This window comes from Camelus bactrianus, chromosome 18, assembly GCF_048773025.1.
Source record: "Camelus bactrianus isolate YW-2024 breed Bactrian camel chromosome 18, ASM4877302v1, whole genome shotgun sequence".
Taxonomy (NCBI): domain Eukaryota; kingdom Metazoa; phylum Chordata; class Mammalia; order Artiodactyla; family Camelidae; genus Camelus; species Camelus bactrianus.
The window spans coordinates 8,183,167-8,208,687 of NC_133556.1; the positions used below are offsets into that span (position 1 = coordinate 8,183,167).

The 25,521-nt window shown below is 47.2% G+C and overlaps 1 protein-coding gene across 1 annotated transcript; it reads left to right on the forward strand.

Annotated features, from left to right (window-relative positions):
- Positions 1-708: 708 nt before the first annotated feature.
- Positions 709-23,855, forward strand: FKBP6 (FKBP prolyl isomerase family member 6 (inactive)). The gene is made up of 9 exons (XM_010972342.3): positions 709-818; positions 1,038-1,155; positions 1,570-1,659; positions 2,687-2,889; positions 4,033-4,152; positions 9,863-10,057; positions 10,182-10,291; positions 11,399-11,491; positions 23,395-23,855. The coding sequence occupies exons 1-8, from the start codon at positions 762-764 to the stop codon at positions 11,487-11,489; spliced, it is 984 nt and encodes a 327-aa protein (XP_010970644.1). The 5' UTR covers positions 709-761; the 3' UTR covers positions 11,490-11,491; positions 23,395-23,855.
- Positions 23,856-25,521: the final 1,666 nt, after the last annotated feature.

A 25,521-nucleotide genomic window follows, 5' to 3' on the forward strand; every position in this document is an offset into this window, starting at 1 on the left:
AAAAGATACAGAATGTTTCCAGCACCCAGAAGGCTTCCTCATGTGCCCCCCAGCTAGAACCCCTAATAAGGGCAGCCACTATCTTGACTCCTAGCATTGTAGATTAATGTGGCCTGGTTTTGAATTTTAAATAAAGAGAATTCAATAGTATGTATTATTTTGCATCCGACTTCTTTTATTCAATATTAATAAATTATGAACATTCTTATTAAAAGAACTTCAAAGGTTTACAAGTTCAATGACGTTTTGTTTTACAGTTAATAAATACTGTAGTCATACCACATTACGCACATCAGGAGGTGTGGTGGGAAGTCACTGAATGGAAAAGATAAGAGATGGGAGATGGTCTCCAGAGTGTTAAGAAATAGGAGCTCTGGACCTGCAAGCCACGACCCCCACAGCCTAAGCACCCATGTCTCTACCCACCCCATCACGTGCCCCACTGCCCGTCCTCACCACCTGCGTGACCGGGTCCTTACGCCTTCGTCACGTGCACCATACACCCCTGCTCCAGCACCCGTCGTGCTCTGCGCGCCCTCACCAGATGCTGGGTCAAACTCCATGCGCCCGCGACACCTGCCGAGTTGAGCTCCGAAGCGCCCCGTCGCGCGCCTCATACTGTTCCGCGCAGACGCGTGCGGGATCCAGCCCCGAGCGCCCCCGCCACGTGCCGCGTCACGTGCCCTGCCGCGCGTCTGCGCATGCGGTCCAGAGCGCCCTGCGCCAACCTGAGGGCGGTTGGCTGCGGTTGGAGCGCAGTGATGAGCACCTTCTCGCGGCACCTGAACGGAATGCCGCCTTCGGGCACGGACAGCCAGGTACAAAGGGGCCCCCGAGTCGCCACCAGTGGGAGGGTGGTGGGGCCGCGGGGCAGGCGGCACGGAGATGGGGGGCAGCGCCCGGAACCCGGGAGCCCTGCAAAGGGAGGACGCCTCCACCCAGGTGAGGGCCTGGGCGCTCGGGAGTCAGGAGCCGGGGCCGCCAGAGGCGGGGTGCCGGCCGGGGGCTCCGAGATCTTGTGTTTCATTCCCCACAAGTCTCCGTACCAGCGGTTAAGTCAGAGGATGCTGGACATTTCCGGGGACCGGGGCGTGCTGAAGGATGTCATTCGAGAGGGCGCTGGAGAGCTGGTGACACCCGACGCTTCGGTGCTCGGTAAGGCCTGAGGCCTCAGGTGCCATTTGCCCTCGGGAAGCTGAAGATGCCAAAGTGCTGGTGGTTCCTCGGGCAGCAGGCTTTGCACTGCACTTTACTTTGGGGGCCACGTTAAAAAAAATGAATTTTGTTAGAATTCAGGTTTTTAAGGGAAAGCGAGGGAACCCATTTCCCCTTTGCCTGAGGCCTGTGTGAACAAGGGGCTCTCCGGGGGCCACCAGCCCAGCTCTTGAACCTCAGAGCCAAAGGGCAGGTATCCAAACGTTACATAAAGAATTATCCTATCTCTTGGGGTGTGGGGCAGTTTAAGGGCAGCTGGTACTTCCATTATTTTTCTGTGACAATTAAAGAGATTTGACATGGAGGCATGGGTGTCTTTGGTCCGTTTTCCTCACACTGTCTCTTTTGTCCTAGTGAAATATTCTGGATATCTGGAGCATATGGACAAGCCTTTTGATTCTAATTGCTTTAGGAAAACTCTTCGGCTCATGAAACTCGGAGAGGGTGAGTTCAGATAAGGGGCTGGAAAAGAAGCGATTGTTCTCAGGAACTAGTGAGGGCAACACCCTGGCACTGGAAAACTGCCCAGAGCACAGATTCTCTGAGTTGGTTTTTCTGAGGTTGGGTTTGGCTAAACCAGCCATATTTTCTCCCACATTCCTCCATGAGACCTAGCTCTTTGGGAAATGGCCTACCTGGCAAGATTATCTTTGCATCCTGACTTTATCGTTGGGTACTGCGTTTTTCTTGGTTTGCTTATTGAGTAAACGCCTATTGAATGTTTACTACCCACAATGCACGGTGAAAAGAGAGGTACTCAGATGATTAGAAGGTCTGGGGTCAACAGGTGGAGAGTATAGCTCAGTGGGAGTGCATGCTTAGCCTGCACGAGGCCCTGGATTTAATCCCCAGTACCTTTGTTAAAGAATAAATAAAAATGAATAAACCTGATTATCTCCCCCCAAAAATTAAAAATAAATGAATAAAAATTAAAAATAAATAAGTAAAACTTGAAAAAAAAAGGTCTAGGGCCAATGTGGTAGAGATTGACATACTTCAGACAGTTAACCTGGTGGAATCCCTGGGAGGTATAAGAAGTGTTTTGTGGGAGTATTTAATGAAGGCACGATTAATTCAAACTCGGAAAATCAGGGAAGACTTCATGGAAGAGAGGGCATTTGAAGTGAGCCTTGAAGTTGACTAAGAGTTCACTCAGAGTAGAAGCCAAGCTCCCCTGGGGAAGGAGAACAGCGTTGTAGGAAGGAGCTGCATGAACCGAGTGGTAGAGGCCAGAATGCTGCAGAGCCTGGGAAAGGTGGTGGCAATGAGAAACAAGGCTGAAAAGTGAGTTGGGCCCACAATGCAGAAGGCTTGGGATACCATGCAGAGAGATTTGGATTTGAAAGGGGAAGAAATTGATAGCATTGAAAGAGAATATGGGGTAAGCTTCCGCCACTTTTTTCTTTCTTTTTTCTTTTTCTTGTTTTCTTTCTTTCTTTTTTTTTTTTTTTTCTTTGGTCCCTTCTTCCAGATATCACACTTTGGGGCATGGAACTGGGCCTTCTGAGCATGCGGAAAGGAGAGCTGGCCAGGTTTCTGTTCACACCGACCTATGCCTATGGGACGCTGGGCTGTCCTCCCCTCATCCCCCCAAACACCACCGTCTTGTTTGAGATCGAGCTGCTTGACTTCCTGGACTCTGCTGAGTCAGACAAGTTTTGTGCCCTTTCAGCCGTAAGTTCTGGGGCACAGGTGTCAGCACTCAATAGGGAGGAGTTTGTGGTTTTGGTAATTATCTTACCCTGCTGCTGATCCTCTGCCCCGGGTTCCACTGGAGGCTCCTGTGGGGGGAGGGGGTCCCGCCACTTCCTAGCGTGTGTCTGTCTCAGTAGTGGCTCTTGTGTGTGGGTGCATGTGTAGGCCAAGGGTTTGTTATGGACCAGCAGGTGAACTTGGGTTCTCCCTGAAAGATGGTGAACGTTTGCTTCTCAACACTGTTGGGTTTCCATCAAGTCAAGCATTGAGAGCTCATAATTAGGGCGACCGTGTGATTTATTGTTCAACCCAGGACCCTTGAGTGCGAAGGGAGCTATTAACAGAGTGGGCTACCAGGACATCAGGTGTAAATGGGGACAATCCCAGGCAAACTGGAACAAATGGCCTCTGTCCTCATAACTTAAAAACTGCCTTTTCTCACCCCACGAAGAGAGGGCTTCTCGCCAGCAGTCATGTGTACTCTTTGTCACACTGTCTCACATTGAGTGTGTGGCCTTAGATGTCCCCCCAGGTTTACATCTGTGTATGATGTTCCCCCCCAGCTAAAGTGTCATCCCCTCCAATGAGGGGTCTTTTTCTCATCTTTCCATAAAAGAGGTTCTTGCAGATAACCTGAGTCCCACCTCTTGTGTCCTGATTTAGAATCTTTGGGGGTGGGGCCAGGACACCTGTTAAAAAGGAGGCTCTACTGGTGACTCTAATATGTACCCAGGGTAGCACATCAGGGCCACAAAGAGCAGCAGGGCCCCAGGCAGACCAGGACCTCTCAAATACATGCTGGATAAGTGGGTGTCGTGAGACCTGACTTGTGCTTGTCAAGTTCCATCAGTTTCTAATTCCATGAGAAATTGCTCTTTTAGGGAGCATCTCTAGGACTGAAGGCATAGGCTTCCTTTCAGCTCTACTCTGTAAAGCAGGGGCGGGAAGGACACCCACCTGCTGTTGGAATCCACACGGGTGACTTCTGCAGAGGTACTTAGCCCGCACGCAGCAGTGAACAGAAGTTCCTGATCTGGAGGAGAACTGCTGGCTGTAATGGCACTGGCTTTGTGGCCCTGGGGCTTTGTTTCCTTGCTGGGTGTCCTTGTCTTTGATCCTCAGGAGCAACAAGATGAGTTTCCACTTCAGAAGGTCCTAAAAGTGGCAGCTACTGAACGGGAGTTCGGCAACTACCTTTTCCGCCAAAATCGTTTCTATGATGCCAGAGTGAGATACAAACGGGTAAGAATGCTTCTGAAGGATAAGTTTAGACCCCGAAAATTTCCTTATTTAAGAGATTCAGACTTTGTCTCTTTTGCTACTTTTCATGTGCAACTGTTAAGAAAAATCTCATTTAAAAATCCTCCTGCCAGAGGGCTAGGGACTGGGAGAGAGGGGCCACAGGATCTGGGGGAGCCTGGGAATGTTCCGTGTTTGGATCTGGATGTGGTCACATGGGTGTGTTCAGGTTGTGAAAATTCATTGAGCTGGACACTTGTTTTTGTACTTAACTGTATGTGTGTATTTCAATGAAAAGATTTTTAAGATTCTCATTCTGGCTTTGGGTCCCCTACCAACTGATTTCTCCACCCCATTTGTCTTCTTCATACAGTGAAAATTTATCTAACTCTCTGAGTGCGTTCTCACCAAGCTTCTGATTGTGATTTGGGTTCTCGTGGAGGTCTTACTGGCAGAAATTTGCCATTTGCTTTGTAACGCATTCAGCAACTGTCATGAGCGCGTTGTGTGCCACACTTTGTGCCCTTGGTTCTAGAGTTTAGAGTATAGAGGGACATTCTGATTTGTCTCACTTGCATACTGAGCCTAAACGTTCAGGGTTTGCATTCAGCTGTAAGCCACAGAATCCTGAAAAACAGTACCGCAAATAAACTAGAGGCTTAGTTTTTGCTCACATAGAAAGGCAGGCAGTCAAAAACTGGCATGGCAGTTCCACAAAGCCATCAGATCCAGGTTCCAGATGCCCAGATACCCAGGCTCAGCTGCCCTTAAATGTCTTTGTCTTTTTACCCTCAAGTTGATCAGTCAGCCTGCAGCATCACACAGTCACCTGCGCAGGAAGAAGGGAGGGGAGGAATCCAGCATGTTTGTTAATGTTAAGAGCTTTCCAGAAGTCCCCCCCCCCTTCATCTCTCCTTGGGCAGAGCTGTGGTAAATGCACACCCTTAGCTGTACTTGTATAGGGTGCTGGGGAACATTGTTTCATTAGTACGTTGCTGCATTGACTGAGATGGAGGCTCTGTTAGGAGAGGCGGGAAATAGATGCTGGGTGGGCGGCTGACAGCATCCGCCATGCATTCTCCCAGAAAGGGAGAGCCGCATGCTGGTCGTCTCCGGGCTTGCGGGCAAGGCCAGGGTCCTAAGCTTGGAAGGTCCAGGTTTGGGCTTACGATTAGGTTGAATCACGGCCTCTTGAGAACAAGCCTGCTCACTTGGGGGGAAAAAACTTTCCCATAAAAAGCCTTACGCATCTAAAGGTAGACCTCCCACTCAACAGGTAGCATAACTGAGTGAGGAATTATAGGATGCAGTCACCGTCCCTCAGATTTTGAGGAACAGTATTGTTCTATTCTTGCATTTATAATCGCAACCAAGTCTTTTCATTTGCCTGAAATATCTTTTTCCATCCCCTCACTTTCAGTCTGTGTGCATCCTTTGCCCTAATGTGGTCTCTGGGAGGCAGCACCTTGCAGGCTCTTGTTTTATTTTCTAATTTGCCACTCTTGTCTTTTTATTGGCACATTTGGTTCATTGGCATTTAAAGTAATTATTGATAGGTAATGTATTTATTACCATTTTTAATCTTGTTTTCCAGTTGGTTGATTTTGTATTTCTTTGTTCCTTTCTTTTTGTTTTTCCTTTTGTGGTTTGATGGTTTTCTTTTGTATTATGCTTGAGTTCTCTTCTTTTTGGTTTTTGTGAATCTACTGTGTTTTTGATTTATGGTTATAATTGCTATTAATTCTGATACCATTTACCTTCCTCTTCCTTTATATGTGACCTAATTTTTTTCTCTGTAGAGATTTTAAGGATCTTTTTTCCTCTGGTGTTCTTAAATTTTACAGTGCTGTTTGTGTGTATTTTTTTCCTAGTTTTATAGAGATATAATTGACATACAGCACTGTATAAGCTTAAGGTGTACTGCATAGTGATTGACTTAACATATATCATGAAATAATTACCACAGTAAGTTCAGGGGACACCCATCGTCATATAGATACAAAATTAAAGAAATAGAAAAGAAATGTATTTTTCCTTGTGATGAGAATTCTTAGGATTTACTCTCTTAACTTTCGTATATAACATAAGCTGTAGTAATTATATTCATCATGCTGTACATTACATCCTAACACTTACTCATATTATAACTGGAAGTTTGTATGTTTTGACTACCTTCCTCCAACTCCCCCTCCCTTGCCTCTGGTAACCACGAATTTGACCTTTTTCTATGAATTTGTTTCTGAAGTATAATTGACCTACAGCACTACGTTACTTTCTATTACATAACATAGTGATTTGTTATTTCTGTACATTTCAAAATGATCTTGATAAGCTTAGTTACCGTCAGAATACAAAGATATTATATAGTTATTGACTGTGTTCCCCACACTGCACATTCCGTACCCATGATTCATTTATTTTGCAACTAGAAGTTTGTACCTCTTCGTCTCCCTCGTCTCTTTCTCTCCTTCTCCCACCCCTCCCTCTGGCAACCACATGTTTGCTCTCTGTATCTGTGACTCTGTTTCTGTTGGGTTGTGTTTGTTCATTTGCTTTTCAGATTCTGCATATATGTGAAGTCATACAGTACCTTTCTTTGTCTTATTTCACTTCACTTAATACTCCCTCGGTCCATCCATGTTGTCACAAATGGCAAGAGTTCGTTTTTTTATGGCTGAATAATATTCCATTGTGTGTATATACCCATTTTCTCTATCCATTCAACTATTTTGGGGCACTTAGGTTGCTTCCATATCTTGACTATTGTAAATAATGCTGTTACGAACATTGGGATGCGTATGTCTTTTCAAATTGGTGTTTTCGTTTTTTTCAGGTCAATACCTAGGAGTGGAATTGCTGGATCATATGGTGGTTCTATTTTTAATTTCATGAGTAACCTCCTTACTGTTTTGCATAGTGGCTGCACCAATTTACATTCCCACCAACAGTGTAGGAGGGTTCCCTTTTCTCCAGCTCCTCGGCAACCCTTGTTAATTTGTTGTCTTTTTGATAACAGCCATTCTGACAGGTGTGAGGTGGTATCTCACTGTGGTTTTGATTTGCATTTCCCTGATGATTAGTGATGTTGAGCATCCTTTCATGTGCCTGTTGGCCATCTTCATGTCTTCTTTGGAAAAATGTCTGTTTGGATCTTCTGCCCATTTTTTAATCAGATTATTTGGTTTTTTTTGCTGTTGAGTTGTAGTTCTTTATGTATTTTCTATATTGCATGTATTGTTTGCAAATACCTTCTCCTGTTCATTGGCAGCCTTTTCTTTTTGCTGGTAGTTTCCTTTGCTGAGCCAGAGCTTTTTAATTTCATATAGTCCCATTTGTTTATTTGTGCTTTTGTTTCCCTTGCCTGAAGAGGCATATCCAAAGAGAAGTTACTCAGAGCGATGTGAAAGAATATATTGCCAAGTTTTCTTCTAGAAATTTTATGGTTTCAGGTCATTTTAAATCTTGGATCCATATTGAATGTTTTTGTATGGTGTGAGAAAGTAATCCAGTTTGGGTATTTTGCATGTAGCTGTCCAGTCTTCCCAGAACCATGTATTTATTATTGGTGAGGTATAAATCACATCCCATAAAATTCCCACTTAAGTGTAAGGTTAGTGGTTCTAGTATATTCACAGGGTCGTATGGCTGCTACCACTGTCTCCTTCCTGAACATCTCATCCAGAAAGAAACCCCGTACCCACTAGCAGTTACTCACCATTCCCTCCTGCGCCCTGGCAATCCCTATTTTACTTTCCCTCTTTACAGACTTGCCTGTCTGGGACTTGTCACGTAGAGACAATCATCAGATATGCTGTCCTTCGTGTCTGGCTGCTTTCACTGAGCAAAATGTTTTCAGGGTTCATCCACGTGGTAGCTTGTATTAGCACTTTATTCCTTTTAAAATGTATATATATTTTTAAATTGTGGTTAAAATATGCATAACATAAAATTTACCATTTTAAGCATTTTTAGGCGTACAATGCTGTGGCATCAAGAACATTCACAACATTGCACAACCATCACCACTACCTATTTCCAGAACTTTTTCATGACCTCAGACTCAAGTTCTTTACCTGTTAAACAGTAGCTCCCCGTTTCTCCTTCCCCCCAGCTCCTGGTAGCCTCTGTTCCACTTTCTGTCTCTGTGAACTTGCCTACTGTGGGCACTTCAATCAGTGAAATCATGTAGTTTATCCTTTTGTGACTGGCTTCTTTCACTGATCATAATGTTTTCAAGGTTCATCCATGTTGTAGCAGCTGTCAGCACTTCATTCCTTTTTATGGCTGAATAACACACTGTGTTGTGTGAATCTTGCTGCCTTTTATTTGTTCATCAGTTGGTGAACATTTGGGCTGTTTCCACTTTGGGGCTGTTGTGAGTTAGCATAATGTTGCTATGAACATTTGTGTACAAGTTTTTCTGTGTAGACTTATGTTTTCTGTTTTCTTAGGGATGTACCTAGAAGTGCGATTTCTGGGTCATATTTCCATGATGACTGCAACTTCTCACATTCCTACCAGCAGTACGCGGATTCCAGTTACTCCACATCCTCACCAATGCTTATTTTCCATTTTTAAAAAATTATCCTAGTGGGTGTGAAGTGGTATCTCATTGTGATTTTGATTTTGCATTTTTCTGATGACTGATGATGTTGAATGTCTTTTCATGTGTTTATTTGCCATTTGTATACCTTCTTTGCAGAAATGTTTATTCAAACCCTTTGCCCACTTTTAATTTGGTTGTCTTTATTGTTGAATTGTAAAAGTTCCTTATGGATTCTAGACCTTATCAAATATAATTTGCAAACATTTGTGCTTTGGGTGTCATAATTAATCTGAGGCCACAGAGATTTACACCTGTGTTTTCTTCTAAGCGTCTTACAGGTGAGCTCTTATGTTTAAATCTGTGGTCCATTTTGAGTTAATTTTTGCAAGTTGTATGAGGTAGGAATCCAACAACATTCTTTCTCATGTTGACATCCATTTATTGAGGTACCATTGGTTGAAAAGGCTACTCCTCCATCGAGCGGTGTCGGCACCCTGTTGAAAATGAGTTGGCTCTAGATGTGTGGGCTTGTTTGTGGACCCTCAGCCTGCGTTGTAGGGTCTGTCCCACTCATCCACGTGTCTGACCTTATGGGAACCACACTGGCTTGGTAGTAAGTTTTGAAATTAGAAAATGTGAGTCTTCCAACCTTGTTCTCTCCCTCTCTCTTTTTTAAAAATGTTGTTATGGCTGTTTGGGGTCCCTCGAATTTCCATATGAATTTTCGAATCAGCCTGACCATTTTTGTAAAAAAAAGGCTGTTGAAGTTTTGGTAGTGGTTGCACTGAAAGTGTAGATCACTTTGGGGTATCTTAACAATATTAATCTTCTGATCCATGAATGTGAGCTATCTTTCCATTTATTTATGTCTTCTTTAATTTCTTTCAACAATGTTTTTTAGTTTTCAGCCTATTAGTCTTGCACTTTTGATTTATTGTCCTTTTATTCTTTTGATGCTGTTATAAAGGGAGTTGTTTTCTTAATTTCGTTTTTGGATTGTTTAGTGCCAGAGTAAAGAAATACAACTAACTCTAATATATTGATCATGTGCCCTGCAACTTTGCTGAACTCATTTCAGCTCTAATAGTCTTTGGCATGTGTGTGGATTCTTAGCAATTTCTCTACATAAGACCACTTCCTCCTGACCACCTGTCTTCCCCTCCATAGGCCTTGGTGCTTCTCCACCGGCGATCGGCCCCCTCTGAGGAGCAGCACCTGGTGGAGACCGCCAAGCTCCTTGTTCTCCTTAACCTGTCCTTTACATACCTGAAGCTGGAGCGACCCACCACGGCCCTGCGCTACGGAGAGCAGGCTCTGGTCATTGACCAGAAGAATGCCAAGGCCCTCTTCCGGTGTGGACAGGTGAGTGGGAGGGCAGGGACTTGGGAGTGAATGCCCAAGGAAAGGCAGCAGTGGTGTCCACCTTGGGCACTGCAAAAGTGCTGTCTTCCCTAAAGGGTGCTTTTAAAATTCTGTCCTTTGGCAGGCCTGTCTCCTCATGACTGAGTATCAGAAGGCCCGGGATTTTCTAGTCCGAGCCCAGAAGGAACAGCCCTTCAATCATGACATCAACAACGAGCTGAAGAAACTGGCCAGGTGCGACCTCTGTTTGCCGGAGTGCACACAGACAAGGCACTGTGTGATGTGGCTGTCGTTCTGGCCCGGCCAGTTGGGTAGAGGACCAGGCGATGTTGCCCTCACGTGTTAGGAGGCAGCTCCCCCTAGTGCCAACTTTATGAAGTGCTCACTGCTCGAAACCTGCAGCTCCCCAGGGAGGCAGGACCACACCTGTCTGGACCATTGCCCGCCTCCTTGTCCTCCCCACTGGTCAGCACCCTGAAGAGGTGGCCAGTGTGGCTTTTTAGAAAGGACGATGTTCTTCAGATACTCTTCCCTACTTGCCACCAACCGGGAACTGCTGCTGTCACTGCACCTCAGGAAGCAGCCTTATGGATGCTGATTTGATCTGAATTGGGGCTTTCAGATCTGAGTCAGACCCTTAGGGTGACTCTCTTGTTACCCAAGTGATTGCTATACCAATTTTTCAGTAATGTAACTTTTTCTGATTATAGAAATTATATGTTCATTGTAGAAAACTTTGAAAATATTGACATATAATAATTAATCATCCATGACCTCATATTATAGTCACTGTTGGTTTTCTTAGGTGTTCTTTTGTCCCTCTGTATTGGTGAGATTCTCTACTCCTGTTAACGTTTTTAAATGTTTAATCAAAATTGCTAGTCAAAGCTTTTTTGACATTAAAAAAAAAGTCTGAGATGTGTGTACCTCTTATATTTGGATCTGATTGTTGCATTTCAGGTCTTTAAGGCTTTCCAGCCATTTCCTTTCTGGTATTTATAAATATCCTGTCAAGTTAGATGTAGAAATTTTGGAATCTGACCATTCTTTAGCAAGAAAAATCTCAAGATAAGTTAGAGGCTGCTGAGTGTGAGGAGTCACTCGGTGAGACTCGGCCTGCAGCCTCGCCAACGGTGGCTCCAGGCATTCCAGGCCGCCGTCTTTTCAGACGGTGGGCTTTTTGTCCAACAGTTTCTCCACTCCCGCCCCCTCTCCAGCATTGCTTCCATCCCCTCCCAGTTCGGTTCCAGTGTTCCTGGACCTAAGCAGAGAGTCCAGCCACCAGATGTCACCTCCTACAAAGACAGACCTTCTCTCACTGCTGTCTCTTTCTCCCTGCAGCTACTACAGGGACTACACAGACAAAGAGAAAGAAATGTGTCACCGAATGTTTGCTCCTTGTGCTAATGGCTCTGCGGTAGGAGAAAATTAAAGGTAAGCAAAGGGCTGAAGCATAAAATCTTCAGGATTTTGTCTAGTACAGATCTTCCTGTGACGGTGGGGTTAAGTCCCACTAAACCCACCATAAGTTGACAATATTGTCGGTCAGAAATACATTTAATACATCTGACCTCCCGGAACATCCTAACATAGCCTCGCCCACATCAGACGTGCTCAGAACACTCTCATGAGTCTACAGTTGGTCCACATTGTCTCACAGAAAGGCTGTTTTATCATGAAGCATTGACTGCCTCATGTAATTTACTGAATACTGTCCTGGAGGTGAAACAGAGGCTGTGCAGGTTGAAAAGGGATGTAGGTGTATTCGTGGTTCACCTTGCAGTGGGGTTCTCCCGGGAGCTCCTGCTAGCTGTCCAGTGTCATGAGAGCATACGGGACCATGGATTGCTCGGCCAGGCAAAGACCAAATTCGAAATTTGAAGTAGAGTTTCTATTGAATGCATGCCACTTCGCACCATCATCAAGTGGAGAAGTCATAAGTTGAGTCATCACGGGCCAGGGGCCGTCTGTGTGAGGGATGTGCCAGTGAGGCTGGCTGGCTGCAGTGGGAGAGAAGTTCCTTTTTGAAGGTGATGAGATGGCTGTGGTGCAGGAGGAAGGCACTCGCTGGGGGTCTTGGCACAGAGGAGACCCCAGAGAGGATCGGAAAGTCCATCCAGAGCTGGATGATAAATTCACAGATTTGGGAAGCCTTAAGCTTTAAGATGAAAACAAAGGTGTGTTCATGTTGTGTGCACCCTCCCACCCCCGCCATAGTAGCTTGGAACGTGAAACTGAGTGTTGTCATTAATGTGATGATTTATTTGGATGTTGAAGATAATGCTTTTCTTAGTCTGGTTTTTCCTGAAAGCCTCCAACCTCACTTTCCTCTGTTAAAGAGGACATGATGTCGGGGGCGGGGGATGGGCAGAGACTCTTAAACTGCTTACTCTTGGAATTAGAGATGTGGGGGTGAGACCAGCAGGGAGCAGAAGTCTCCGTCCCCCCTGCCGCACACGCCCACCCTGTGATCCAGCGGCACACGGTTCCGGTTTCCCCACATGATGTAACCCCCTAGTCTGGTTTACCATGACTTCGGAAAACTGATGGAAATAAAATCACCTGCCTTAAACACCTGCTTAGCCAGGGAGATAACTCTGCTCTCTTGAGAGAAGTTAAACAAGGGACAATAAGAAAACAGCTGCTGAGCGGGCTAGTGGTGATAAATCTCTCCTTTGTTGCTTCCCACGTCTCCCTGCAAAAGGCTGGAGAGCAGACGGCAGTGAAAAGGCCCATTCATCCCCGCCGCCTTCACAGTGATCTGTAAACCCCTGTCCGTGCCCCGTCGGAAACAGCCAGTTGGTATCAGAAGTAAACGTTGCCGTCATCGCTGGCCGTGACCCTGCGACCCTGGCCTTCAGGTCTTGCGGGGACGTTGGCGCATTTGCAAGTCTCCTGAGCTGAGACGTGACCCAGAGGACTTTCCTCTTTTGGTGGCTGTCAGTGTCCAGGAGAAAAGGAGGCCTGGCGGCTCCTGGGCAGACATTGTGGACTGTGACCTGGCAGGCCCTGCCGCTTAGTGAAGACCCAGTTCTTCACGGGTCCGTCCTAGAAGCGGATCTTGGAAATCCCAGCAGGGTGACAAGTTTCCTTTCCGTTGTCCTCACCGCCCAGCCTTCTGAGTCTGCTGGGTCTGGCAGGCGTTCTGGAGCCCCAGATTTTTAGATGGTTTCCCGGGTATTCCTAAGTCTCGTGTTTGTCTTGTCACCAGCTGTGATTGTGTTGGGGTCTGAAGTGGCCACGACGTCAGACTCCCGCTGCCGCTGAGGTGGTGACGCGTTCTGGCTTTTGCGTCGTTGGTGGTCTCTCTGCACCCCTTTTCTTCTGTTGTTCCTGAGCCTGGTTAGTCATTCAGAATGTCTAGGCTTTTAGATTATGTTGCCAACCTAGTTTTGACTAAGATTATTTAAAATGCGTTCTTGTCTTCTGAGATGTTAGGTGTTACTGGCTTGTCTCATCCTTGTGAGATGTTAGTTCTGGTGGGATGGAGTTGTCTGAGTTATACTCTCTAAGCCTCTGGTTACAGTAGACTGACTGCCTTGAACTCAGAGACTATGTCTTTCTCATCCTTGTACTTCCTAGCATCTGGAACTATGCCTGGCCTATGACTGCTGCTCAGTAAGTGTGGGTTGGACCAAGTATGAAATCACTGCAGGACTCGTGTTATTGTCAGGAACAGAACTGCATCTTTAACTCACGTCTGCTAGAAAAGAGGCGTACTGAGGGGGTCCTGGGGGAGCTCACAGAATCAGGGGAGGAGCTGAATGGCCAGTACCTCAGGGAGTAGGTCTCCTCTCTGCTTCCTTCTGTCCTGTCATAAGGAGTGCCAGGCCATCCGTGTACGCACAGCCCCTCTGAGGGAGGGCTCTTCCTTACCCCACGCCTCCCTCCTCTTCCTGAACCAACGATAGCTCCGGTTTGAAAAATCCCGAAGCAAGGCTCTGGTCTGGTTTAGGGTGTGTGGAGTGCCTGTAATCACATCACTTTATCCACAAATATTTGCCTGTGGATCTCTGAATGATAAGGACCATTCTTGCACATTTTCTTTTATTCTCTGAAACGTTTATTTTTTCTGTTCATTTGCTTTGACGTTTTTCTTTTCCATGTTGCAGACTTCCCACAGATGGTTGGTGTTTCTTGGTTGTCCTGTCACATTTAAGAATGAAGCAGTAAAAGAAATTAACCAGGAGCTCTGTCTGCCTGGGCAGAGCTTCTTTTTTTTTTTTTTTAACATTTTTTATTTATTTATAATCATTTTACAATGTTGTGTCCTGGACAGAGCTTCTTGACTCATTCTTCTAAAGGTTGAACAGGTGGGGGCAACCGAAATGCTTTGGGACCCTTAAATGCCAGAGGTGAGGGCTTTGTGTTGAGTACCAACTCCTATGCTAGTGTCCCAGATTTTCCTCAGGTGGATTTTTTTCCCCTAAGATATTGGGTAAAGGTGCTGTATTATTTTACTCTGTGTACCCCCAATTTCTTAGTGAAGTTGAGCATCTTCTTGTGTATTTATTGGCCCTCTGTTCTTTATGCAAATTGCTGTCGATATCTTTTGCTCACTCTTCTTTTGGGTCTTTGTTGTTTTGTAAGAACACTTTTTCTTTTTTTTGGAGGGGGGAGTAATTAGGTTTATTTCATTTATTTTTAACAGAGGTACTGGGGATTGAACCCAGGACCTCATGCATGCTAAGCATGCACTCTACCACTGAGCTGTACCTTCCCCTCAAGAACCCTTTTTCATGTGAAGGATGTTAATGTTGTTATGAAAGTTCAAGTATGTTCTTCTAGTTGTTTAGGGTATTTATACAGTTGCATGTATCGCTGTGTCCTGTGAGGTCTCTGGAATTGAGGTTGGTCTGGCGTTTGACCTGTGGGAGTAAGCAGAGGTCTGTAATGAGTGAGCGGGAGCGCTTGGGATGTAAAAGGTTTCTGAAGAGTTCTTCCTAGAGTCTGAGCATCATTCCATGTCTCTAGCGCTTCATAATGACCGTAAACCCATTTAATCGTCACATCATTTTTTTGAGGGAGAAATTATCCCCATTTTACGGGTTGGGAAAGGAAGAAAGCTCAGAGAATTAGACCCTTTCCCTGTGGAGGTCTTTGTGCATTTGTGTAAATGACTGACTGTTTTCATTTGATTTGAATTGTTGGGGGGTGGTTAAGAACACCTGCTTGGCGTGCTCAGTGCCTCCATTAAGAGGTGAAAAATACACCAGAAGTTGACGCACTGTAACTGACTGTACTTAAATATTTTAAAAAGTGAAAAAAGAAAAGTAAACCCCAGACGGTATCTGAGGCTTTAACCATATTCAGCTCCTTTCTTTAGTTGGAGCGTTAGCACTGGTTGCCTGTGGATTTTTTATTCCTTTCTTAGGTGTTTAGGAATTTCCTCCCTCTTCCCTGCTTCCCACGCTTAGGAGAAGCTGAAACCTTTGAGCTACAGAATTAAGAGGATCGAGCCATGTTGCTTGGCTAGCCTCAGGGAAAGAGGATCTTAATAGACTTTAAAAAATGTTTTCTGGGAAGTCAGAGCAGCTCCCAGGAGACTCAGGTGGAGGTAGAGGCCACGCTGTGGCGGTCCCACTCCTGTTGAGGTCCTGGGATTCATTCATTCCTGGACCAGAGAGTTGCCCAGAGTGAGCGCCGGTGCTGTGGGTCCCGCAGGGCTCAGTGCTGATGCGAGACTAGAGGGGTCCCCTGGGGTCAGGGGCTCCCTGGTTCCAAAATAGCCTTCCTGTGTCCAGCCTGGGCTGGTCGGTTGCCAGGAAACCCTAGGAGCAGATCATCGTCTCTCGCAGTATGTGACCAGATCTAGCAGAGAATCTGTTTGATCCCCTTCTTCCCAAAGGGATTAAGGAGAAGCTCTCAATCTGCTGTTGAGTCTGTAAAGGTATTTCATGCCTCCGGCTAGACTCATCTGAGTCCTGAATAAATAATCCGTTGTTTAAACGTAGTTTTGTAATTTCACGTTACTAATTCTGACTTTCTTTCCCTGCATCTCCCCTTTTTTCCCCTCCAAATGGAGGTGTGTTTCCTCAAGGGTAACGGGGCCAGGAGGGCGTCCTCTTGTCAGCTGAGGGCCGTGTTGTTTCCCAGGCAGACCATTAGACACAGTCTCTTGATCTTCAGGAAATCTGTGAAATGCCTTTTCTCCCAGATAGGAGGTGTCAGTGAAGTCATCCCTTTGTTGTGTGACTATAAATAACCCCACTTTTCATGGCACCTTTTCACCATACCCCTTCCTGGGAAACGTTTCCGCTGGTAGAGTTTCTTTGGCCCCTTCATCTCCGCATCCTGTCTTGGCAGCGGTAATGGGCCCCACGCCTGCTTCCTACTAGGATTTACTTTAGTGGGTTCTGTGCTCTAGTGGATGAGGTATCACTGAGGGTCACTAAAGTAAATTTCAGGAGCTAACTAGGTTCCTTTTTCTAATTTTCAAAATCCATGATTATTGAAATGCCCTTTACCTTTCATTATGGGGTGGAAAAATAGGAAATCTGGATTCTCAGTCTTCACTTGCTTTCTGTGGCATCAGCAAAGTCATTTAACCCCTTGGGCTTCAGTCTCATCGTCTATAGGATGAAGTGATCAGATTTTTGAGGTCACTGTGCACCTCCTTAGGTCCCGTCAGATGTTGGTAAATGTTTTAAATTTCGTGGATTCATAATTGGATGCCTAAGCCCTGCCTCCAGGCATCTGTAATCTCAGACACCAACTTAGATAAATAAGGATACAGGCAAATTGTGAAAGAAGGGAGCTTGGGCAGTAAGGAATTAACATCGAGTGAGTGTCTAAGTGCCTTGAGACCCTTGAGGGAGAAGAAGATGAGGCTGGGCCTGGTTCTCCTGACTGCCCTCTGAGGGCTCTGCTGGAGCTGTCACAGGCCCAGGGTGAAGCCAGGTGAATGCAGATGAGTCTAAGGGTTTCAAGAACCCAGAGAAGGGTTTTCAGACCTGATAGACAAAGGAGGTGACTAGCCATGAGCACAGATCATCTCTGGCACACAGGACAAGTGTGTCCACAAGGATGTGGTCTGCCCAGCTGCTGTGACAGCATCCCCACCACGGTCATTGTCACAGTCCGAACAGGAAAGGCTGTGACAGACACATGCAGCCGTTTGCTCTGTAATTCCCTGGGGCAGCCTGATATGTCACAGGGCTTGGTGGTGGTGATGACTGGCGAGCTGAATGTGATAGTCACGAGTGTAAGAAAATCGCTCTGTGCTGGATTCCTGTTGCTGCTGTAACAAGTGGCCCGTAGAGGCTGCTTGCATTCCTTGGCTAGTGGCTCCTTCCTTCAACTTCAAAGCCAGTAGCATAGCATCTTCAGACTACCACCCCCTTCCCACCCTGGTCAGTATCTCTCTCTCAGCCCCTCCCTCCCCTCTGCTTCACTGTAGTCACATTTTCTTCTCTGACTCTGACCTTCTGTCTCCCTCAGCAGCCTTCTGAATGTACTGGGCCCACCCAGATAATCCAGGATTATCTCCCATCTCAGTACTCTTAATCTAATCACAAAATCCCTTTTGCCCCGTTTGGTAACATAGTGGCTAGTTCTGTGAATTAAGGGGTGGACATCTTTGGGGGCCATTATTCTGTGTGTCACACCCTTTTATGTGGCAGCATCTACTGGGAACTACAGATTTCCTTTTAAAGGTAACCTAGAACCATACATCCTACGTTTTCTCTACCCAATCCCTTCTGTCCCAAATGAGATCATCATAACAGCCTTTGCTGGAGCGTTTCCTCTTGTAGCAATCCCTCTGGTGGCTGGGGGAATAATGGTGTAAGGGGAGAGGACTATAACCAAGAGACAGTCCCAGCCGACCTCTCAGCCAGCAGATGAGAGCCTGAGCACAGACGTGGGGACAAGGAGGAGGAGGGAGAACGTCAGGGACTGTTTCAGGTGGCGCAGTCACACGATTTGCTGTCGGGATAGGGGAAAGAATCAGGAACGAACTCCAGATTTCCAGCTGTGATTGCTGGGTCCCTAGAGGTATTTCCGACTGAAGGAGGCTTGGGGCAGGTGTTATTAGCTTGGGCCTAAGGAGCTTGAGGTGCGGGTAGGACATCCAGGTGGAGGTGCCTAGCAGACAGTTGACTGTGAGTCTGGGGGTCAGAGAAGAAGCCTGGCTGGAGAGTGTGTGGTGGCCACAAGTATATGCAGGGCAGTGAAATCCAGGCATGTGATGAGGTCATCCAGGAAGGTGTATAGAAAGAGGAAGGCGGGGGGCCAAGGATGGACCCTGGGAGCACCAACATGGAACCAGGAGAAGGAGTGGGAGGTTTAATTGGGGGTCTCCAGTGGGCTTGAGGGATGCATGAACCCCTGAATAGTTGTGCACACACCCATTCCATGGCTGCCACCACTTCTCAGTAGGGTGTCTGACACCAGAGAAGGTTAAAACATTTTTTTAATGAACACCCTCTAGAGGGTTGAATTTCATAGAGTAACTAGCAGTGTCAAACCCAGCAGCACAGAGGACTCAAAAGACAAGGACTGAGGGACATTCGGTGGACTTGCCAGCGTACTGCGGCCGCGGTGGAGCCATGGGAACCCGGGTGCTCCCACCCGCCCGTGTGTGTTGTGAGCAGGAGGTGGGAGAGGAGGGAGCGTGAGCCAGTGCTGCAGGGCCAGCCCCTTGACAGCCCGCAGGGCTGTTACAGCGCAGCTTCCGGGGCTCCCTCCCCGGAGGTTCCGATTCAGCTGAGAATTTGTACTTCTGAGCAGCTCCCAGGTGACATGGTCCAGCTGGTCTGTAGACCGCAGTGGGGTGGACGGCTTTCTCAAGGTGTTCTCGTGAGAGGAGGAGGAGAGTGGCTGGGTGGTCATTAGAACAATAACGTGCTGAGTGACATAAAGCTTTTTTTGAAGCGAGGGTGGCGGTCGGGTGGCACTCTTTCCCCCTCTTCGATCAGGTATCCTGCTGCCTTCCCTGCGGCACAGTGGCAGCTGACAGCCATGAGCTATGACAGTTGTCGTAGGAGGAAGTGTGGGAGGGCTGTGCTGTGAGTCCTGACCCACCCTCAAGTCGGGGAAGGGGCCTAGCGTGCTCTCTGGTTCAATTTAAACCCAGAAAGGGTACGTTTCAGGGGACCACTCAGAAAGCTTGATGTGTGTTCGCATTAGGTAGGGATGGATGCCTGACTCATGCCAGCAGCAAGAAGAAATAGAGGGATGTAGCCAAGGGAGGGAGCCGCTTGCTGGCCCGGAGGACCAGCAGGGAGGCCCAGGGGACTGCAGCAGGAAGAGTCAGTGTGGAACAGGCCACCAGAGAACCCAGGGCCAAGGTGGGGCCAGGCAGGTGAAGGTGGGTGCAGCAGTGAGAGCTGGCTTTGCACGGCTGCCAGGCAGGGTGGCAGGAGCAGGAGGGGCAGGATGGAGGACACAGCCAGCTGGGGGTGGGGGTGGGGCCAGAACATCACATCGGGTAGTGTGGGTGAGCTCAGGCTGCTTGTAAGATTCTTCTCACTCAGTTGGATGTTTGAGATACCTAGACTCGGTTCTTCTGATTGACTGAGTAACATTTTGAGAAAAAGAACCAGTTAAATGGCTTCAAGGAGGGTCTCTGAATTTGCACCTTTATGTGTAACTTTTGTGCATCTTCTGAAGAGGGACCTATAGCTTTCATCAGTTTTTTCAAATGGCTCTGTGACCATAAAAGGTGAAGGCTCGCTGTTCTTGAGCCTTCTCACAGATGCTGTTCACATCTGTCCCCTTACTCTGGTTCACTGTTGTGGGATGAGAGGGTATAGGACAGGGCTGCGGGACAAGCAGGGCTGGTACCCGACGCCGTGGGAACTCCAGTTTCCCTGCCCTGATTCTCAGCTCTTTGTCCTCAGATTTCCAACACAAACGTCCCGGGCTCTGCAGCCTCTGGCTCCAGGATTACATCACTTCTCTGCCTTCTCAGTTACATTTTCACACTCTTCTTTGATTACTGAACATTATTTTGTGCAGCTATAGTGGACCCTGATTGTATCATTGCTTGAGTTTCTGTTTCTCAGCGACTGTGCCCTTTCCCCAGGCCGGGAGTTTACTCTCCTCAGAAGCAGCTTGTTTCATATTAATATATTCAGCAGGAGTCCACCCTGCTGGACCTTTGTCTGTACTCCTTGCCTGAGTCTGACTTATTGTGTCTTTGTCAGTCCCCGGGCTGCTCTTTCCGTGGGCCCTGGTGACATGGTGTCTTTTCTCTCTGTCTTTGCACTCTGGTGTGCTCTGAGTATTGGCTTTTTAAAATGAAATGGGAACTTTGCTACTTTGATACATTTTTATTTATGCTAAAGTGTTCCTTTTTATTGGTTTCAATATGAAAATTCAGCTAATGAGCCTCATAAAATCCCAGTGTCTGATCCAGAGGTTTTCTCCACCAGTCCACATTTTCGGGAACATGTCTGTGCTGAGTGAATACTGATTACAGTGTTTATTTCTACAGTCTTTCATGGGACACAGACTAGATTGAAACAGTTTTTTTTTCACTTGATTAAATTTTTATTATGGACATTTTCAAACCTATTCAAAAGTAGAAAAAATAGCATGACAGTCAGCTAATCATCATGTTCTTAGCAGGGATGGATGGATGAAGGATGGATGGATGGATGGGAGCTGACGTAGTTGTCCCCATACCTGAGTTTTCCATGCTATTTATTTAACTGTTGTGTCACTGGGTGGTAGTATGTGTATCTTCAACAGAACCAGGAATCATTGACCTCTCAGGTGCCTGTACCACTTGCCATCCCCTTTGATAGTGTCTGAAATTCCATTCCATAGCTTTGCCATCACTTATATGGTTAGAGGTCTTCATATTTGCCAGTTTGGTGCATCTGAAGTGGGATCTGCCCCCTGATCAGGTATCTTTTCACATGTTTACAAGTCATATGTTCTTTCTATAAATTTTCTGTTTTGTTTCTCTCTAACCAAAACCTTTCTGAATTTTTCAATTTTTTGATAGTTATTAGTTATGTCAGTTCCTTCCCTGGATATTCTAGGCATGTGCTCATTATGTACAAGTAATGATAAACTTGTCCTGCCATCTACGGCTCTTCTTTTTTTTTTCTTTTTTCTTTTTTTTTGGTGGAGGGAGATAATTAGATTGATTCACTTATTTTAATGGAGGTACTGGGGATTGAACCCAGGACCTCGTGCATGCTAAGCACGCGCTCTACCACTGAGCTATACGCCCCCCTTACTGTCTTCCGAGCCCACCTAACTACGGGGGCTGAGTGCTTCTAGAACAGTGTTAAATGGTGGTGAGGACTCTTGAGTACCCGTGTCTTTCACAACTGTAGCTGTTGGAACTGTTGCTTCTACACTGTTAAGCATGAGGCTGACTTTTGGTTGAAAGAGATTCTTCTTTTTGTAACATTAGGGAAATGTTTTTAAACTAAAGGCTTTTATCAGGAATTATTGTTATCAAATGCCTTCCTGTCAAAAAGATAGGCTTTTTTTTTTCCACTTTTTGACCTATTGTTATGGTTTATAACGTTGAATCTTTGTGGCAGGATAGAAATATTGTGCATTTTTAATTGGTTGCTTTGGGAGAGTGGCGGAGTTCCTCTTACACAAAAGAACGTTTCCTTCCCTAAGAAAATAATGGGGCATTTTTGTAATGGAAGACCTTCAAATGGAGTAGGAGAATTTGAGGCAGAAGGAAACTAAATTTGTTCTTCATCATAGGTTAGCAGGAATTTTTTTGTTTTCCTCAGGTTGCCTGATGCTTGAGAGGGAAGAGTTTGTGGGGGGACCTTCGGACTTGGGAGAAAGCAAAAGGAGAGCCCCAGAGCCCCAGGAGGAGAGCAGGGGGTTCCCAGCTGGCGGGCAGAGGCGGTACCTACCAAGTTAAAGTCCTTAGGGTACTCAGGGTACTTCTGTTTCTGTTGAAAGGATTTCAGGAAGTGAGATTACCAGTGGAAGGGGCCTCAGTGCACCTTTCTGATGTTTTAATTTGCTTTTCCTTGGTTACTAGTGACTGGTCAGCATCTTCTCATTTGTTTCTTTGCCTTTCCCTTTCTTAATTGAGAAGAACTGTCTTGTTTCCTTCTAGTGCTTTTACCATTTATAATCGGCTGGACAAAGAGTTGAATTCTTTGTAAAGCAGAGTCACTCCTCACTTTAACAGTACGGCGAGTCTTGCACGTGTGTGTAGCAGAGGTGGCACTAGTGGTGGAATAATTAAATCCGGCCTCATCAGTGCCCCCCCAGGCCTCCCTCTCTCCTCACTGACTGAGGCCTGGTTCGCTGTCAGTCCTGGGCCTGAGCACTTCAGGCGCTGTTGGGACTCAAGCTGGATGGCAGTTACAGGTGACCAGAGGGCACGTCCGGTTGGTTTTGGCCCCATGGCTGGACATTTCTCAGTGTTGTTGCATCACAGACTATCACAAGATCCCATTGTTTCTCCATGACTTTGCTTGGGCTTGGATACACACACAGCATGGCCCAGACAGCTGCTCACACTGTGACAGGAGGCTGGGATGGCACATCCAGCCAGTACCCACCCGTGTGTGGCATTTTATGTGGCCCTGGGGCCAGCGTTCCGCTCTGGGGAGTTGGGGAGGGATGGTGGGCCAGGCAGGGACTGCAGAACCATCGACCATTGTACTGGCTTTCCTTGTGTCCCCTCCTCCAGACAGTGTCACACTGGTCCTGTAACAGCTCAGTGAAGTACATAGAATCAGGCATGTGTTACAGGTGAGGAAACAGGAGGTGTGACTTACCCAGGATCACAGAGCCGGAAATAGTGGAACCCAGGAGTCAAGTCCAGATAAACTGCCACCCTGAGTTTCTGCCATCAGCTCACAGAGGTGCGTGGTGTGAAGCTGGCAGTCCTGTGGAGCTGCCCAGGCGAGGCCTGTCTAGCCTTCCTGTCTGGTCACATCCTGTGCGGCTCATGCTGCTCAGTGTGGCACAGATCTTTCGTGTGCCCCATTGAGAAGCAGCTGCCTGTGTGTTTGGCTCTTCGGGGCATTTTCCACATCTCTAAACGGCTGAGAAAGTGTAAGTCCTGGTGGAGCAGTTGAGCAAGACTAATGAATAAAGCTCTGCCAGCATTTGGGAGTTGGTTATTTATTTGGGATCTCATCTGAAAAGTGAAGTCAAACTGGATGTTCCTAGGGTCCCTTCTGTTCTGATTTCTGAGACTGCATCCCATGTTCTTGACTTGAAGTTTCAAAGCCACCATATTAATGGTCACCATTTCTCAGAACCCACCCCGTGCAGCGATGGCATCTGTCCCTGACTCCCCTCTGGACCCGTCACCACAGACCTGGGATGGGCTTTGATTCCCTCTGGGATGTCCGAGTCCTATTGTGTTTCTGACTGCTGTGTTTGATTCCTAGATCCTCCGCTAACTACAAGCAAGAGAATCGAGGCTGCCAGGAGTTCTCCATCGTTGTAGGGGTGTGGAGGGGGCTTTTTGGAAAGAACTCCCCAGGGCATACTGAGTGGCAGTGACCTGCTTGGAAGAGGGGCTGGGATTCCACAGCCTGAGGCTGCTGTCTCACCTCTGAGTGACACCAGAGTGTCTTCACAGGCGATGTTTTCTGTTTTCACGTTTTCATACAGAGGAGGGGAATGGGTAGCTACTGACGAGTAGAAAAATGCGTTTTTTGAGATAGTTTCTTGTTTTTTTCCAAATAAAATAGCCTTGGCTTTTCTCCCAATCCCAACCCCTTCCCACCGCTAATGTCCTGGGAAATACAAAGAGAGATCTCTGTGTATTTTATAGGGTTCCCTGCTTTGAAGGGAGAGAATTATGTTACAGATGTTTTTGTTGTAAGTAAAACACTTCCTTGTCCTTGCAAGATCCAGTGTAAGTTAATTGTGTGAATTCCCCTAAATTTGTAAAGTCAGTAGGTGGAGTAGAGGGATCAGTCGGATCATCGCGAGTGGGAGTTGGGTTCGTCTTCTGGAGCCAGAGCAGCTCTTGTTGACTGACCTCACAGTAAAATGCTTGTGCATTTGGATTGGGGTTCCCCTGAAACCTCCCTCCTGTGGGGAGCTGTTTTGAGACAGTTAATTGGAAACCTTAGAGCCAGTCAGTCCTCCTGTACTCTGTACTCCTCGGGTCTTGCAAAATGTGTGTCGTGAGTGTCGTGGAGCCAGCCTCCCCGTGGCGTCTTGGACAGTGTGGTGCTGGGTGATGACAGCCACCACCTGAGGAGTCCCCGGGGCCTCACCGCATCCCTGCAGCTCATTCCTGGCACAACTCTGGGAGGTGAGCGAGGGAGGGGGCTCCCTCACTTACCCGGGAAGGAAGAGACTGGCTTAGATTAAGACACTGACCCAGGGCCTCCCTGCCTCCCGGCTGCAGGGGGCTGGCTGGGATGGCCTAACTTGGAGGGCAGCCCTTTCAGAGAGGTGGTCAGGGACCCTCCCCTTTCCAGACTGAGCTGGCTGCTGACCTCTGCAATAGGGTTTGGGCTGTTTCCCTCTCAGCAAGGCCGGAGGCCCTCCTGGCTTTTGCTGAGCTGACCGGGCAATAGGTGGCGACATAGCTCACTCTGCGCTTCCAGGCCAACCTGGCGGCCCAGAGAAACCAAGGACTGCCTGGGCCGCAGCAAGTGGCCGGGGCGGCTGCCCTGGGTGGGGCCAGTGACCGGCTGGGAGCGGCTCTCAGCATCTCTGTTGCCTCAGCTGCTTAACACAATTGCTCCGTAAAGACTGGTCTGTGCTGGGTGTTGGGACCGGCTCCTGTGGCCAAGAGGAAACAGCAGCGAGTGTAGTCAGTCCTTGGCACAGCGGGCGGGGCAGAGGGGCTCTGCAGGCAGGCGACTTGCGACAGAAGAGCCTGGAGGACCTGCTCCAGGCAGGAAGCGTGGCAGGACCAGAGGCCCCAAGGGGACCCACGTGCTCGTTTGAGAAAATGTCTTCACGTGGATGTCACGTGGGCAGACGGTACCAGATCCAGGAGATGTGTGCGTGTGTGAGAGAGAGGCAGAGAAATCAGACCCTCCTGTGGGCACTGGGGAGCCCTGCAGGCTCCTCTCCGGGTGGACACTGGTCCTGGAGATGCCTGTTCTCTCCAGGGCTCAAGAGCCAGATGGGCTCTTTGCTTGGCTCCTTCTCTCTCCTGACCTCGTTAAGAAGCTTACCTTGACCTCTAATCACCTTGATCCACTCAGTCATGATAATGACATAGTAATAGTGAGGAGTCAGACTTAATCCAGAGCATCAGTTAAGCAAAGACGTGTGTGTGTGTGTGTCTGTGTTTGGACACATGCACTTGTGTTTCTAGCATAGGAGGCAAACATTCTAGAAAGAGACAGAGATGTCAGCAGATAGAGAACAGCACGCTATGATGTAAATATTTAATAAACCAAGAAATGTTTTATCTTTCCTACAAATGTGATTTTCTTAATTCACAACCCTTCAAACTAAAAGTGCAGCTGCAGATGGGGGAAGGCCTTGAGTCAAATCTCTGTCTCCCCCATCCCGCTCATTTTTCCAGCCCCCTCCTGCTGAGC